Below are 17545 nucleotides of genomic sequence, written 5' to 3'. Positions count from 1 at the left end.
AGAAGATTTCTTCGACACTTATTCACCTGTGGCCAGACTGACCACCATTCGAGTATTACTCTCGCTGGCGGCCTCGCATGGCCTTCTTATTTATCAGATGGATGTTAAGACGGCTTTTCTGAACGGAGAGCTAAAGGAGGAAATCTATATACAACAGCCTGATGGCTTTGTGATGGATGGTCAGGAAGGAAAGGTGTGTAAGTTGGTGAAATTTTTGTATGGCCTGAGACAAGCGCCTAAGCAATGGCATGGCAAGTTTAATGAAACGTTGACATCTGTTGGCTTTGTTGTTAATGAGGCCGACAAATGTGTATATTATCGCTATGGTGGGGGCAAAGGAGTTATACTATGTTTGTATGTTGATGACATACTGATATTTGGGACTAATCTCAAGTTGATCAAGGAGGTTAAGTCTTTCCTATCTCAGAACTTTGAGATGAAGGACCTTGGAGTGGCTGATGTTATCTTGAACATCAAGCTATTGAGAGATGATGAGGGTGGGATTACACTTCTTCAATCCCATTATGTTGAGAAGGTGTTGAGTCGCTTAGGATATTCGGACTGCAAACCATCTCAAACACCATATGATTCTAGTGTGCTGATTCGAAAGTCTAAAGGCACAGCTATAGATCAATTGAGATACTCTCAGATTGTTGGTTCACTCCAGTATCTAGCAAGCGCAACGAGGCCTGACATCGCATTTGCTATTAGCAAACTGAGCCGATTTGTTTCCAAACCGGGTGATGTACATTGGCGTTCTCTTGAGAGGGTTATGCGCTATCTGAAAGGTACTATGAACTATGGACTTCACTATACCGGATACCCGTCGGTACTTGAAGGGTATAGTGATGCGAATTGGATCTCTGATGCTGATGAGATGAAGGCAACAACTGGGTATATGTTTACTCTTGGAGGTGGTGCTGTTTCCTGGAAATCTTGCAACCAAACGATCTTAACAAGATCGACAATGGAAGCAGAATTAACAGCATTAGACACATCGGGTGGCAAAGTAGAATGGCTTCGAGATCTGTTGATGGACTTGCCAGTGGTTGATAAGCCGGTTCTGGCCATCCTTATAAACTGCGACAATCAAACAGTTATTGTCAAGGTGAAGAGTTCAAAGGACAACATGAAGTCCAACAAACACATAAGAATGAGATTGAAAGCTGTCAGAAAATTGAGGAACTCCGGAGTGATAGCGTTGGATTATATTCAAACGGCTAAGAATCTGGCAGATCCCTTTACTAAAGGGCTATCACGTGTTGTGATAGATAGCGCATCAAGGGAGATGGGTATGAGACCCACATGAGTTGCCATGGTAGTAACCCAACCTATGTGATCGGAGATCCCGTGAAGTAGGACCTGGGAAAACAAGCCAGTGGTGAACTGAGGGGAGTAACTTTACTAACCCACTCCGTTGGAGATGCAATACTCTCGGAAATTGTATGGAAGGATGACTATTGTCTTAATGTGTTCCAAGGCTTATATGTATAAGCAAGATGCTATCCTACAGAGCGATCTTTGGAGGAACACACCTATATGAGCCCGACTGCTGGTCACAGTCTATGAGATTGGGGTGATCTCTAGCAAGCTCATGAACAGGCCAGGAGTGTGACTAATATGCTCCACCCGAGGGGTCGGCCTTCGGCAGCCTCGTATCAGTGAGACTTGTGGTGAAACTTCTTGACGCCAAACTGACAATTCAAGGCATAGTCCATTGTTCAGTTCTGAAGGAGTGTAGCTACTTGGTCTAGGTGGAGCTCAACCTTAATCGGTCTCCACTGAGATGCTGGTATATTAAAACAGCGTTTGGAACAAAGGACAAAGTGGGCCCCTGAGATCTGGTGGGGGATTGTTGAAATATGAGATGGGCCTAGAGCCCATATGACAATTTCAGATTTAATCTCTAAGGGCCCATGTAGGTGGCATAACAAGGTGGTGGAAAGTTTAGTCCCACCCCGGAAGTAGAAGGAGAGTTGGAGTGGTTTATAAGGGATTCTCTCCCTCGTGCTATTGGAGTTTGAGAAGAGATGAGGCCCTCGCACACTCCTCCTCCTCCGCTCGCCTCGCCACGCCTCGTCACGACGCGACGCGGCGCGCCGCGGGTTGAGCCGAGCCGAGCTCACTCCTATGTGCTTCTTTTTGCCGGTCAGGAACGGAGAGTCTTTGACAGGTAGGGCCACGATTTGAGACGTAGGATCATGGGCTACCGACTTGGACGTGGGTTCAGCCCACGTCTCTCCACGCGCGGTCGCACATATATATGTGGGGCACTGCCAACCCTAGCCGCCGCGAAAAACAGAACGCATCTCCATCTCCGCTTCCACGCCCACGTTGTTCCTCTGCTGCTGCTGCCGTCGGCGACTCCATCCCGTTCACCGCGTACACGGTTGACGGGAGAGCAGGCCTCCGAAACCCCGCCTCTCCGGATCCTGTACGGGAGAGGGGCGATTAGGTTTTTGGGTAGCGACTACGCGACTGCTCGCTTCTGTTCATCTATGTCCGCACCACCTTCGTCATCACCATGTCGACCGACACCGACCGTGCCGCCGCTGAGAAGGCTGAGGCCGACAAGAAGGCCGCCGAGGATGCCGCGGCTGCTGTCACCGCAACCGCCACCGCGTGGCCGATTGGAGTGTATACATCGCTTATCCCTCTTGTGTTTTCTTTCTGTTGTAGCAGTACTAGCGATATGTGTAGATGTTTCTACTATGTGCGTAGTACATGCTCTGTTAGATCGTAATCAATGTGTTATCAATGTTGTCCATGTTATGCTCATGATTTATTCATGGATTAATTTAATCGAAAAACTGCCTATTTACTTATCAATTCGAACAGCTATACAGGGGCTTAAGGTTATACTACCAGCATGGTGCCAGGTATTTCTCCATGCTGCTTATATATCTTACACATACTTACTTGTTCAAAATGCATTCTAACGTTTTTCATGTTCTAGAAGTCACAAACATCAAAATTTCATGAAAATTGTCTTTGTGATGAGCCCAAGAACTGGAGGAGCCAAAGTATCTCCTTGACTCTTCTTGAAGAAGTAGAAATCAACAACTTCAGAGAAGACACTGAGATTGACTCCATCACAAATACTCCTATATTCAGATGGGCGCCGGTGCTTAAAAGAATGACCATCAAGCTGGTGTATGGCATTCAACAAAGTGGCATTGAAGATTGTGTCACGAAAATCAGCAATATATGTTTGGTGTATCCTTCGGTTGATTGCTTTATTTATAACACTTATGGTGAACTGGTTTGGCGTACGTCCTAGATGCAAGGTGGCCGTTCCAGAGTGGTTGCCGGGCATGATTAAAATCATATGGGCTTTGTTTCTTCCAGATAAGAAATGCTCCTTGGTGCAGCAAGAATATTATCTGTGGAGAGGATGCAAGCTGTAGACTCTTTCTCATCTCATGCTTAACGTGCTGGAAGCCTGGAACCTATTCCCTATTCTCACTAGTGATCTAAACGCTCATATATTAGTTTACAGAGGGAGTATGTTGGATGGTCATCGAACTGTTGATTTACCAGATATAAATTTCCTCTTACTTTTCTTGATGGAGAGAAGATGGCCACTATGACCCCTATGTTCCCTTTAACCGTTGAGGCATTTGTTTCAAGATAGCATTACATGCAAGCAAGTGGGTTTTGCAACAAGCAAAAAAGTGTTTATTGACATTCAAGTCTATTGCCCATATGAAAATATATGTTTACTCTTGTACTTTTTGGGGATACTCTGGTACCTTTTTCACCCTTCACCGGAGAGGCGGCATTTCTGAGGTGTATCAGCGTATGAAGGTCGAGAATACAATGCTACTCTTTGTTAAACAGGTCCATGCTTGGCACCTGTGATGCAACATTCCATTCTCCGATGGTAGCCAATCCATTGGGAACACAACATTAAGCAATAACTGATGTTTCTACCGCAGCAGAAGCAGGAACAGCATCAGATTCTGACCAGTCGTGGACTTCCCATATCTCGGCAACGCCTCCTTGATGTTGTGGATGCTCTCCAGTGCATGATCAGCCCCTGGAACGAGTGTTGACCTGCCAACCTGCAGCAAATTCACAAGAGTTACAGGTGTAACATTTTCCCTGGACGTGGAAGCACGTCTAGTTTGGAATTATGCGTGACGCGATCTTACAATCACGGTGTAGAAGCCCGCAGCCTTTCCTGAAGCGATGTTCCGGATGCTATCATTGAAGAAGATCTGATTATTTTGAAATAAAAACTATCAGGTTGTTATTGTTGTTAGGGGGTGGTCTTGGCCATGTACTAATAGGGGTTGTTTCATACCGTCTTGTTGGGATTGACATTTGCAATCCGAATTGCGGCTTCCATGGATTCAATGGTGGGTTTGCACAGGATGGGTGATTTAGGTCTGCCATCCGATCCGTAGAGATCATCCACGTCGGAAGACGGTTCACCAGAGAGCGCCATAGGATCCTCCGGCATGGCTGGTGGTGGGTTCAGTGTCTCAAAGCATATCACGCCCTCAAAGCAATCCTGCAAACCCAACCTGCGCAGAACCTCCTCCGCGTGAACCTTATCCGAATTTGTAAATATCTACAACAAGCAAGTTTTTCCAAATTAATTGCTAATGCAAGGTGTTATGTTTTAAATTACAAGAGCAAATAAACTGTGGTAAATTCGCTTACTATTTTTCTCCGCGGAATGGAAAGTAGAAGGGTCCTCAAAACAGGGTCAGGCCTCAGATTATCATATGGCAGTCTACCATGAACATTTGCATGAAATTCATCGTTGTCAAACTCGTAACCTAGTGCCTGCAGAGAATTAACAGACGTATGATTAGGAGGAAAACATAAGCTCTTCCGTGGAAAACAATAAATGAATACAAATTGTACCTTAAGACCAGCCATTGTGCTGCCATATTCCCTGTAAAGTTTCAGGCACATCTCTGCAATCTGGCTTTCTTCAATTTGCAGATGGTCACACATGTAATCTGGTAGCCAAAATTTCAAAGTTAATCTCTCCAATCATTTATAAAAACATAACGATTCATAAAGTAGGAAGATACTGAAAAAATGACTTATTATTCACACCTTGAATATTTTTGCGGCAAGCAAGATTGATGCCAGCACTAAGAGGATACAGTGTATCATCCAAATCTGCAGTCGCAAATAGTGAACAGCTTTTACTGGAGTGTACAAAACAATAAGAACAAATAATTTAAACAAACAACTCTTCAGATTTATAAAAGCACGGTACATACCAAATAGCAAGCACTCATACTTAGGAGTGGGAACTTCAACAATAGCAGCCATCTTCTACAGTCAAAAGCAGAGGCAGTTGCTAAATGAAATAACACAATCAGATAGCAACCTGAAAGAACAATAAGCAGTTCATGAGAAAGCAATAACATATTCCCCAGAAGATTAACTAAAATAAATTATGTAGTGTGCCAGGTATAAAACAAGCACGGCAGACATTCTCTTTGCTCTAAAATCAGACAACTCAGCAAAAATATTTTAATGGCTGAACTTTGGTACTAACATCTGACATAGACATTGTAATGTACATCTCACTATATTATTCACACCCAGTGGAAGGTATATTCTGAATTTCTGATATTACCTAAGTGTTAATACATCTACCATGACACCTCAATCCAGCATGATTAGCCTGAACATATACTGGCTCCAGCGAACATATGAATAAAGAAAATAAAAACACTTGCAGAAAGCCAAAAGAGTCGGTTACCTTGCGACAATAAACAATGGAAGGCTTTCAATGAGGCAATGAATGGTGTTGAACCTGGTAGATTTGGTGCTATATTTATAGCAGCAGGCCAAGTTGGTAACATACAGAACAGAACAGATGCTCAGATGCTTTGGTAGACTGATGGCATGAAATCCAGCATTCAGAATGATCCGCAGCCAATTTGATGTCTGTCTCCAACTTTCCATCAGGTCAAGGATGCCACTTTCCTACAGAAGAAAACAGGTTAGTGTTCAAATCTCAAGGCTCTCATGTGCCCACAAGCCAGAACCTCCCGGTTCCTACAAAAGTGGCATGAGATTATTTAGCACGAGTTGGAAGAACCAGAGAATATTACAGCATCTGTATCAAATACCCTGGATTTTTGCATACATGAGGAATATACCCACTTGGCGGTGATTGGTACCCTTCCAAGTGTAGTTGTTTCCCAGCCGCCTATGTTGAAGTCATACAGAATGGGACAGAACAAGAATATAAGATATGGCAAATCAGACATCTCCAAGGCTCCAACTTAATACATATTTGAGCATATCATGTGGCATAACCAAATGGCACGGATGTCATCAGGATTTCCAAGGCTCCACTTGTTAAGAATCCAATAATAACCCAAATGGCACAGCCAACATCAAAGATACGTTCCAGTTTTGCGGTTCAAATGATACTTCTCAGATTTTCTGAATATCATGACCATGGAAGGCTACTGTACAACCTCTGCTCCATGAAAAGATCGTGCAGAATCTGAAAACCTATATGATCAACATAGCACGCATTTTAACAAAACATATACTCCAGTTCAGGATAATGCAAGGGGTATATGTATATTTTTTTCAGCGAAAACACCGGCTCGCTGACAATTTTCCATATTATAGCCAAAAGGCGACCAAATACTTGCTGGCCACCATGCGACACTCTAGCAGGAAGCAGCGTTAGAAGTGAATAAGTTGAAGCATTGAAGCTAATTTTCTAGATTACAAGACAAGCCTAAATTACAACCATAGCATTCACTTGACATATTCCAAGTGGCCATCTATTCTTCCTGTAGCTTGGCCACAGCTTCACTAGGTAATCTTGAGAACCAAAGCAACTCCAGATTTAGATGAAAGAAAAGGTGGGAGGCTTCACATGAACTCCTGATTGCCTTCCCAGCACCAATGGCTTTGAACTAGAACTACCATATCTGAAACCAGAGCTTGAGCTACTGCATACTTGTATAGCAGTCCTGCTCCTCAGACCTTGTCCTGAAGCACCTAAAACGCACTTGGATTCCTGTTATCCAGTAAAATACGAGCGGATAAGATAAGGATCAGCATTACAGTGCTTCTTGGTTTTCAGAATTGTACACGACTGGATATCAATATATTCCTATCCAACCACATAAAATTCAAAACATGCCCAGAAAAATCAGAAAGAAAATTAGGTAATAACCCAACACTCAGCTACTCCACGCCAGAAGAAATGACGAATACTTGAAGAAAACAAATATCTGAAGAGACAATCTACCAACTGAGAACTTGTGTCCATCAAAGTTGCATAAATAATCTGCGAGGTGTCATGGAGTTGGCTGCATGCCTCTGTGTGGGTAAGCCAGGCAGTGCACAGCAGGTTAACCACATGGGATCGTGGATAAGAACACCGCATGTGTGAGCGGAGCCCAATTCACGGATAGATACATTTTGTCTGCACTATTGTTACTTTGTGCGGCATTTAATTGTTAGCCTTCAATTGTTCAAACAAAAACAAAAATTGCGGGATCAATTGTTCAATTCTAAAGTGTCTTAGCAGATATACATGAGTCTGAATTGGCTATTATTGTTTGGGACACTAGATAAAAGAGGCTCAACACTTATTACGGTTTCGGTTTCAAAAGGACATCTTATTACCAAAGCAAGAAGAATTTAGCTTCTCCCATCGGAACTTTTCACCCTCAGTTAATGGTACATTTCTCTGTATTATAGTATCCCATCTTCATGGGCTTGCTCACCCTGAGCGGTATTTGCCCCATTCATGAACACCTATTTCACTGTGCCGCGAGTCCATCTACAGAGAGGGCTCACTTGAATGCAAATAATAATGGGCCGCAAGGAAGGAAACAAAAAGGGATGAAGCAGTTGCTCAAACTAATTTGCCGACATGTTTTCATAAAACCATTCATAATGGACACATCCAGTGGTAACTTCCACGGACTGTAGATACTAAAGCAGTATGTAATATTGTATATGAGAGAGAGAGAGAGAGAAGAGAGATTTATGATGCATTATTTTTTCTGTAAAAAATGTGAAACTACCCTACTAAGAAGGAAGGGAAGTCAATTTGAACCATGTGAGACAAATAATAAGTCTAGGGGACTAGCACCATACCTTCTCTGTAGATCCTGATAGGTTAGCTACTGGTGTCAAAAGCTTCGCTCTGATACAATAAAATAATTATCTTATAGGTGCATCAATCTTTATGAGTTTATCCATGAGATACAAGGCAGATTACACTTACCGCCCTGCTGGGGAATATTTATCGCTAGCAGCCTTTATCTTTTCTACTGCCTAATGAATAAACATACAAACATTGTGTCAACAAATCAACAATTTTATAATTCAAATTACAAGAGATTAAATAAGAGTGCTCAGATGAAATAAAGATGCATTCATGCCTTTTCCACTCGATCAGAACTGAAACTGTTTTCAAATGCCAGAAAATTCACAAGGCCCTGGAAACAGAAAGCAACTATCAGCTTGTGGAAAAATATGGACCGTATGATATGAGTTATCAAGCATAACCTCTTTGTCTGCTGAGGTCCACTGGAAATCTGGAATTTCTGTACAAACATTAGGTTGCTTAAACAAGGTCCGAACTTCCTGGTAAGGCCAATCTTCTGGAACAGTGTACCTATGGATCATATGAGTGTGTTAAGTAAAACCTAACATTTCTAGATTACTTGGGAGTACCTTGTCAAAACTAGACATAGTTGTCTACTGCAAAGCCCGAGAAATTCAAAGTTCTGGTCAAAATTTAAATTTCATTGCCTCGACAAAACTGAGAATTAACTACCACCTTGACATCAAGAGTAATAAACAATTGCCCACCGAAATGTTATGTTATACAAAAAACTACAGTGCATTCATCACAAACTAGTCATCAAAAGTCAAGACATGCCAGATACCGGACAAATCAGCCCCATTGACGCCATGAATCTGGGGTTGGATGCAAACAGCACAAGGCAGGGTCAGAGAGAACGGCAGCACAGGAGCAATACGGTGGCATGACATATGCAGGAACACCACAGTGGCATAGCACCAGAACATAGCTCATGAAGCACCACGAAATGGCAACAGGAGTAGTTCGAGAGTGCAGGATGGTGACAGAAGCTGTTTAGGATGTATGTTGATGGACACAGTGGCCACATGGTTACATTGAAAGGCTTTATCAGTGTTTTAGCATGCTCAGATGAAAAAACAACATTGGAACATCATTATTATCATTCAAAATGTGTGCCTAGTGTTCAATTACATAGTTTTCTCAATGAGGAGTTTGATTGCACAGTTAAATAGATGGACTGCAAAAAGAGTGTCTTAATATTTTGCTGCCAACATAAAACACTAGCAAGGATAAGCATACCTCTTGTGAAGATTTTGCACAACTTCTTCTATGCAACCATGCTGACGTATGAGTTTCAAGGCTCTTTGTCCCCCAATACCTATTCAAACCAAGACCAAAGTCCGACAAACATTAAAATGGTTGTGGGTTTTGGACCCATTTTGTTAATGTATAATGAAGATTTGTCAAGATTCAAAAATGGAAACAACATAAACAGCACCCAATTTCGCTGCAATATAAGCAAAACCAAAATTCAACTGACACTAATTCACTTTTTAGTTGACAGGAGCATGCATTTTAAATCATATATGGTGAACGCAAACAATATACTCCCTCCGTCCCAAAATAAGTGTTGTTGATTTAGTACAACTTTAGTACAAAGTTGTACTAAATCAACGACAGTTATTTTGGGACAGAGGGAGTATTATGAATCAACTATTTAAGTATATTGTGTATATTGAGTATATTGTGTCCATGCATGACATGAGCAACTAATAAAGAGAAACAGCTTTAATATTTTCAGAGCCGTGCAACTATTTAAGCAAATCATGAAGAGCTACATCATACTGTGGACTCAATCTAATATCAGAAGTGTGTAAGGAAACATATGATGCAGGTAAACCTTTAATATTCTCGCAGTAGTCACATCCACTAAGAATACATAAGTCGATGAACTGACCCATTGTTAGTCCAAGTTCCTCCAAAACCTGTCAAATAGTGAAGAGTAGCCATGATATTCAGATGAAAAAAAAACATTAGATAAAAACTAGAAGAATTTACCTTTGGCACTTCAAACTCTGTTACAGGAGATTTCTTAAAACTAAGGTCAGTTACATGGCGAAGAAACCTTGGAGCACCGAAAGTCAGTGTGTCCATATCCTCTGAAGCGACAGCATGTGCCTGGCACTCCCAATGAAATACAGTTAAGTCATGCTACTTGGGTAATAAAGATACAGAGTTGTTCCAAAATCGTTTGTCTGATGCACCTTATGGTTCTTACAAAGTGATGCGCACTGTGCTTCTGCCTCACCTGGTGCCTGCATAATTATTCAGACAAAGTGATTAGGTATATACATAAAACAGTAAAGCTCATGAAAGCCAGCTAATATGCTTGCATCTTAGTACGGCATGCTGTTCATTTAGAAGAATTTCACTCGATGAGAAGCAGAGCCCAATCCAGTTTGTTTTCCTTTCGTGATATTTCCTAAATCACGGGGAACATCTGCTGATTGCCAAGGTATCACTACTCATGTGGTATGCATCCAATGTCCCATTTTTTCATGTGATAAGGTCAAGCCTTTCTTTTACGCCTAAGCTGACCTGAATAGACAAGGTTGCAAGCTGAACATGCCTGAACAGTTTCTAGGCTTAAAACTTAGAATCCTACACTTGACTGAGAAAACATTATCAGCCTACACTTAAGAGAACTTAGATTTGAGGCAGATTTAAGGCCTCCCAAGCAAGGTGATTCTTTTTTCTGAAGTGAAAACCTGGTGATTACTTCTTTATATGCAAAAGATTCTGAATGTTCCATTAAATCTCCTCAGCATTGAAAAAGCACATCAATGAGGAAACTAACTCATCTGCGACTACAACAAAAATATTTGAAGCAACCAATGGATTAAAGCATTAATGATACCTCAACTATAGGGACACCCATCAATCTTAACAGCCTCTTACAGCCATCGTTGTGTTCTTTTGTGATCTGGAAAGAGAAGGAACAAAAAACCTTAGCATGTGCTTGGAAGTTGGAACCACTTCAGAACATGGTAGACAATGATACTGAGTTTGCAGACAAAGCTCAAACTGGCAGAATGAATGTTAGGGTACTTTATCCGAATTAAATCTACACATATACACACGAAATTATTGCCTCCTTCAGTCCTTCCCCAAATTGTAGGACAATTACCTTCACAGTCCTTTTGCTAAATTTTTCAACTGAATCTTCATCTCCAACCTGCAATGCAATTGCCACCTCAGAGGTCCAGCAACACAACAAATACAGAAGCATGACGAGTAAGGAGGAGGGCAAGGAGCAAGTCACCTCAATAGCACTATGAAGATCTTTCGAAGCATCATCCCTCTTCAAAGACCTAATAAGCAGTGAACATATGTCAAAGCATGTGTTGAGACAAGACAATGAGAGTAAAGAATGGAAGCAATGGAATGGTTCAGTGTATACCTTTTAGCCAGTTCCTTTTTCTTCAGGTCAGGTGGCTCACCATCAAACACAAACCTGGCATAAACGTTCAGCAGTTAACCCTGTCGGTGTCAATTACAGTAAGCAAGAAATCAACAGCGACCAACCGGCCACAGAAATGGATCAAACTTACACAGGTTTTATTCCTGCTTCAAGCAATCTTACAGTCCGGTTCAACATGCCTTGCAGATGACTGCAGTTTAGAAATAAAAAACCATATGAGCTAATAAACATCATGACTTGCCCCGCAAAGAAAAAATAATAAACATCATGACTTCAACAACATTTCAGATAAACAAATGGATGGGCAAACAATTTTCACTGGCCTTGTGACTTCACCGGCCTCATTGGTAAGAACTTCTGTTCCTTTCCTTCCCACCACAACCTAGAGAAATGGGAAGCAGTATTATACGGCAGATAAGGCAAGCAGATGGCCTAACCACATGGTTTGGCAAATGCTCCTACAATACAATAAACAAAGGAGTAGCACAAATGGAATTGTTTACCAGCGAATTCTGTAAGTTTTACTAATAAGAAACCCCTTTTGTCAGCATAAGGAGAGCTAAAACTAACAGTATTATAAGCATCCCATTTTGCCAACTGACATATGGAAAGCTTGCACATGGTAATTTACTGTATCTGTTAATTTACACTCTCAACATTGCAGTTTTGCTGCTAGCGACTGGCAACCACCTGCCTCCTACACAAAATAGACCAGATGAAAATTGTGTTGGCATATGCTCAAGCTTTTGGCAGGCGTCATGGCACGCACAATGCTCCCATGTGAACCAACCAGCCCAAGCGCAATCAATCGCCCAACGGCAGCAAGCATGAAGCAGAACCATTCCCCGGAGTGGAAGAATGGCATCTCCGAACTAATCCGGTTGCAGCACAACTCGCACCACCCGAATCCAAGCGGAACGGAATACAACATGCGGGAGGGGGGCGGCGGACGACGGCGACTCACCAGGAACTGGTAGATGCTGAGGCTGGCGTCGATGGCGATGACGCGGCCCCGGTAGTCCTCCACGCGCCGCTGCACCGCGGCCCTCGGCGCGTGCTCCGCCAGCAGCTTCGTCAAACCCTAGCGCGCGAGGCGCAGAGACGGAGAGAGAGTGAGGGAGGGAGAGGCCGTCACATCGAGAACCCACAATCGAGCGAAAACGGGAGCGGCGAGCCAGAAACCCACTGGAGGAGAGTACCTTGATTCCCATTGCTTCGGCGGCGGCCGGCGGCGAGCAACCTCCGACCGTCTCCGCTCCCGCCGCTGCTTGTCCAAGACCCTCTTCCCGCCGCCGGTGAAGTGGATAATAGACTTTTTGGGCCTCTCTCTTTTTTTTCAGGAGGAAGACGACGGCTAGAACCATTCGCATGTCACTCTAAATAGGCCTGGAAGATTTTAGCTCTTGTTCGTCGGCCCGGCCCATGTAAAACCTACAATCAAAAGAGTTGATATGATGCCCTTTGGATGTCTTTTACCAGTTCCCCAGTCAGGGAGCACATGGGAACATTATCAGGGAGATTAATAGTAGGTCTCAATTATTTAATTGTATGTCTTCCTTTGAAGGCCGAGCTGCTAATAGCGACGCCGATAGGTAAGCCAAGTTTTCACATTCTCTTGATCAGGGGTGACATGCCTGGTTGGTCCAATCACATGATCCATTTTGTATCCCACATCATGTGCATTTTGAGCAATAAAACTTTTATACCCCTAAAAAAGTTCCCTGCAATAAAGGAGTTCCTTTATATGCTGAAATAATGATAAAGATCAGATAACTTAAACGTAGTAATGTGACTTACATTCCATCCACAATGAATGTTTTTTAGCATTTCACAAGTGACCGTCTATCTATCAACGAAAACTTTCTAACAATCAAAGTATTGTATTCTAATTACTAGGTTTATCAGAAAATATTATTTACAGGAGAGAGGCGTATTAGAGCCCAAGCTCTGGTGGGCACTTTTTTTAAGAAAACAAAAAATAAAAATTCGTATTTGGAAGTATCAAATAATTCTTACAAAATAAAATCTCATTGCGACATACTACCATGTGAGCTGTAAAAAAAGACACATTTATGAATTTTCAAGCAAACAATGTGCATATTGTTTGCTGTTTTCAAATCCATGTAATTTTTTTATGCACACATGTCTACAAATGTGTAGCATATGATAGTTTGTAGGTACATAGATCATATTTAAATGTACATGTCAAAAAAGTCACAAAAATTAACACTTCAAATATATATATTAAGAAAAACAATAAAATGGGCTTATTGGAGCCCAACATCCAAAAGCAATTTTCAGTATTATAGCGTAAAATTGTTTGTGTATGAGGAAATACGTTTGCACATTAATCATGTTTAAGGTGCCGCCATAAAACATACACTTGATTAGTTTCATGAAAAAAGGTCTATTGTAGAATTCTTTTTTTTTGCAGGATAGTCTATTGTAGAATTCTAAATACAAAGGATTTGACACATGATTGCAACGTCCTGCTCATTTGAATCCTATGAGATTTTGATGTGTTTAATTGCATAATGGAAGACGAAGGATATTTTACAAGGGATTTGGGTGGATCCAAATTTTTGACGAAGCGCAATGTAAAAGAACCCTTAAAAACCTTACAGTGTTGAATCATGTGAATCGAACACGGGATGTAGGAAAAATCCCTTAGATTTTAATCTTCCTAATTTCTTATGAAGATCTTTTGAAACAATGAGGCACCTAAGTAGCAACCTAATTGCATCGGTTGATATCCCATTAGCACACACTAGCTAACTGTCAAATGGTTCAACATCAATCGTGTCTGACATATACCTTACACCCACCGTATTCTAGATTTTCATAAGTTTTGATTTGAGTATGGATAGGGGAAGGCAAGGGACATTTGATTTAGTTGAGGTTTTGGTAAGATGTGATTTCGGTATGGGTAGGGGAACACAAGGAAAGTTTTGATTTAGTTGAGGTTTTCGTATGATTTGATTTGATTGAGCTAATGTGGAACGTGGGGAGGGGTGACGTACAGGAGGGGGAACCAAACAGGGGAGGGACAGGGGTGAAGGCGAACGTACAACGACCAACTCTCGTTCCCCTTTAATAGTAGAGATAAAAAAAAGGTGAAGACAAAAAATCAATATTGGATATGGATCAGTGACATGTCTCTTTTTCTAGATTGACCTACGAGATACAAACAAACATAATACACTAGATTAGGAGCTTACACATCTCAACCATTGGCGGGAATTTAAGAACGGTTTCTTCTCCATCTTAATCAAACAACAATTGAAATATCAAACTTGATTTTGTATTTGTTTAAAATCATATTAAGCATGAGGTGGAGCACCCAAAGATTTCAGTGGATGCTCTGTAATCCTTAATATAATTTTTAATGACACTTCACGACGGCCCCTCTCCTGCTCCGAGACCGATTGTGGGCGGCAAGGGATATGAGCTATTGAACATGGCGATGATCTTTTTATAGCCATGGGCGGAGGGGGAAATGAGCGGGAAATGTGACAAAAATGGCCATGGGCAGTTGACATGCAACGGCTGCCATTAATTGGCACACAGGAAACGATGGGCCGCGCGGGATCACATTCCGCGTGAGCGGTCGATGGATGGAGCGCCCTCCAAACCAATGCCCCATGGCATCTAAATATGGAGGCTCGTGTGCTGGATTTGGAGCATCTAAATATGATCCGAAACCATATGAAGACCTTATTTGTTTGAGTTTTTGTTTCTACTTTTGCAGCTTTTTCATTTTAACAAAAAGGCCACAAAAGCTCTTAAATAGGGGCTTTTTCTTTGGCTTCTAACTTATGAATCAATATTGTTATATGATGGTATAAGCCAAAATCTAAAACAAAAAAGCATGTATTTAGGAGTTTTTTCTGTTTTTTTTTTGTCAAAGTGAAAAATGTACCAAAGCAGAAGTAAAAGTCCAAACATACAGGGCCGAAGGTTCCGCTAGAGTGATCTTTTCGGTCAATATATTAGTGGTTATTATGGAGTCACACCACAGCTTCCCTTCACTAGAGCATGAGCTTGCATAATATCTTCTTCGTTCCAAAAATCTTGTCTTAGATTTGTCTAGACACGTTTTATGTTGAGCAGCTGGTTGCCCAGATTATAAGTTTGACACCAGACTGGACGAGCGACGACCTGGCACCAAGCACTTTCCTTTCCTCCTCGTTCCCACGGACCGACGGACGGACGGACGGGGCCGACAGGAGGCACCTCGTCGCTCGCTCCGCCGATCCGCTCCCCTCCTCCTCCGCGGCCCTCACATGGAGGAAGCCAAGGGTACGCTCTGCTCCGGTTATCTCGCGTGTCAGATTGCTTGCTACTCTGTTCTGTGCTCTGCTTAGCTCAATACTAAGGAGGCGGGATTTAATCGCCAGTACCAAAACAGCCCTCGGGCACTTGTTTAGCTCCAGCTCCTCCGTCTGTTAAATCTGGGGATTCCGACGGTTCAGCACAACCGCAGAGCAGGCCATACAAGAGAGGGACAGCATCTTTTGTCTGCTGTCGTCCTGCACGATCTTTCCGAGTTCATGAGGATCTTGTTTGTTTATGTGTGCTAATTTCTCTCTACATTCCATAAGTTGCTCCACCTACCTAGGTGATTTACTTTATTTTTATTATTTATTATCATTCTACCTTTTGATTGACTAAATAAGTCCCGGCTTATCTCTGTCAGTCTCTGCAATTGGAGAAACACTGTTGAAGAGAAGACTGACTTGTTTATGCTTTTGCTTCTTTGAACAGCCGCGCAAGATAGGGAGCACAAGTTCTTATCGATAGCGGTAGAAGAGGCCTACCGAGCGGTCGACCGTGGCCATGGGCGCCCATTTGGCGCGGTCGTGGTCCGCAACGACCAAGTAGTGGTCAGTTGCCATAACATGGCTGTGAAGAACACCGATGCAACCGCCCATGCCGAAGTTACTGCAATAAGAGAGGTGATTGAGGTGCCCTGTGGGCAGAGGCTATCCTCACCAACTACTTGGTGCTTGCTGTTTATACATTTTTGGTTACTTAGTGTGTTTCTATACTTCATTTCCAATCAATGTTTGGCCGTTTGTGTCGAATAACCGGTGTTTCGCCTTCACTCTAGGCTTGCAAGAAGCTCGGGAAGATCGACTTGTCGGATTGCGAAATGTATGCATCCTGCGAACCTTGCCCGATGTGTTTCGGCGCTGTTCGTCTATCCCGGATCAAGGTTCGCCCCTTGCTCTAGCATTCTTCGTCTGGTAGAGTATAGCTTAATTTGTTAATCGACAATCAATCAATCAAGCTGAATGTTACAATGCAATGCAGAGGCTGGTGTATGGAGCCACGGCAGAAGCTGCTATTGCCATGGGAAGCTGCTACCAGAGCGCCAACTTGGAGATAAAGCGAGTGGATGGGAATGGAGCCCTGCTTGCTGAACAACTCTTTGAGAACACCAAGGGGAAATTTCAAATGTACTAATTGTGTAGATAAAGACGACATTGATGTGATTTCACACCACGGAAGCCCTTGATGCTCAGAAAAAAATAATGCAATTGTCAAAAAAAATCTGTCATTGGTGATGAACTACAAACTGTCAAATAGCATATATAACATGTGATTCTGATTTGATCTTGCTTAATTCTGAGATACTAATTGAGGATACTAACATGAACATGTACAAAAAAATATCAGAACTACAACTAGTCTGTTTCGCATGAAAATTGTCAAACACGCTTTGGGAGTGCGGATTTTTTATACCCCCATACCAGTGTATAGAAATTTTTCTTTTTTGTTTGTTGCTTCCAAACAAGAGAACATTTGACCTTGAAACTTTGCGGATCAACTATACACAAGTGTTACTCATTGTACAAGGTGTTTCTGATTCTTTTTATGAAACATAAATTTGTCAAATTTCAAATTTTGAATGAATTATATCATTCTTAAAAATTCATGTTGTGCAAAAAAAAATCCAAAAACTTTTCTGCACATCACAATAATTGTGTGATGTTGATCTGCGA

General features: G+C 42.0%; 2 protein-coding genes and 1 pseudogene across 2 annotated transcripts; 1 reads left to right on the top strand and 2 right to left on the bottom strand.

Moving 5' to 3' along the window:
- Positions 1 to 3702: 3702 nt before the first annotated feature.
- Positions 3703 to 5355, bottom strand: LOC123082768 (uncharacterized; annotated as a pseudogene).
- A 1186-nt stretch (positions 5356 to 6541) lies between these two features.
- LOC123087783 (flap endonuclease 1-B) lies at positions 6542 to 12904 on the bottom strand. The gene is made up of 17 exons (XM_044509890.1): positions 12740 to 12904; positions 12505 to 12621; positions 11864 to 11922; positions 11671 to 11730; positions 11520 to 11573; positions 11382 to 11430; positions 11247 to 11294; positions 10977 to 11042; positions 10324 to 10374; positions 10118 to 10237; positions 9960 to 10044; positions 9359 to 9437; positions 8521 to 8629; positions 8394 to 8450; positions 8237 to 8286; positions 8107 to 8155; positions 6542 to 7015 (listed from the first exon to the last, which is right to left on the bottom strand). Exons 1-17 carry the CDS (start codon positions 12902 to 12904, stop codon positions 6842 to 6844), a joined length of 1392 nt encoding a protein of 463 aa, XP_044365825.1. The 3' UTR covers positions 6542 to 6841.
- A 2779-nt stretch (positions 12905 to 15683) lies between these two features.
- Positions 15684 to 17166, top strand: LOC123082767 (guanosine deaminase). Its single transcript, XM_044505021.1, has 4 exons — positions 15684 to 15839; positions 16305 to 16495; positions 16651 to 16755; positions 16854 to 17166. The coding sequence occupies exons 1-4, from the start codon at positions 15824 to 15826 to the stop codon at positions 17004 to 17006; spliced, it is 465 nt and encodes a 154-aa protein (XP_044360956.1). The 5' UTR covers positions 15684 to 15823; the 3' UTR covers positions 17007 to 17166.
- The last annotated feature ends 379 nt before the right edge of the window (positions 17167 to 17545 follow it).

This window comes from Triticum aestivum, chromosome 4A, assembly GCF_018294505.1.
Source record: "Triticum aestivum cultivar Chinese Spring chromosome 4A, IWGSC CS RefSeq v2.1, whole genome shotgun sequence".
Taxonomy (NCBI): Eukaryota; Viridiplantae; Streptophyta; class Magnoliopsida; order Poales; family Poaceae; genus Triticum; species Triticum aestivum.
This window is presented reverse-complemented; position numbering and strand designations above follow the sequence as displayed.

What these genes read in the sequence shown, in the direction of transcription:
- LOC123082767 (XM_044505021.1), top strand. An exon ending in AAGTTACTGCAATAAGAGAG is followed by an intron (nt 16,496 to 16,650) that starts GTGATTGAGGTG and finishes CCTTCACTCTAG; the next exon opens with GCTTGCAAGAAGCTCGGGAA. An exon ending in TTCGTCTATCCCGGATCAAG is followed by an intron (nt 16,756 to 16,853) that starts GTTCGCCCCTTG and finishes AATGCAATGCAG; the next exon opens with AGGCTGGTGTATGGAGCCAC.
- LOC123087783 (XM_044509890.1), bottom strand. Translation starts at nt 12,904, where the DNA reads ATGGTTCTAGCCGTCGTCTTCCTCCTGAAAAAAAAGAGAGAGGCCCAA. An exon ending in GAGGCCGGTGAAGTCACAAG is followed by an intron (nt 11,731 to 11,863) that starts GCCAGTGAAAAT and finishes TCTAAACTGCAG; the next exon opens with TCATCTGCAAGGCATGTTGA. An exon ending in CAGAGTTTGAAGTGCCAAAG is followed by an intron (nt 10,045 to 10,117) that starts GTAAATTCTTCT and finishes ACTATTTGACAG; the next exon opens with GTTTTGGAGGAACTTGGACT.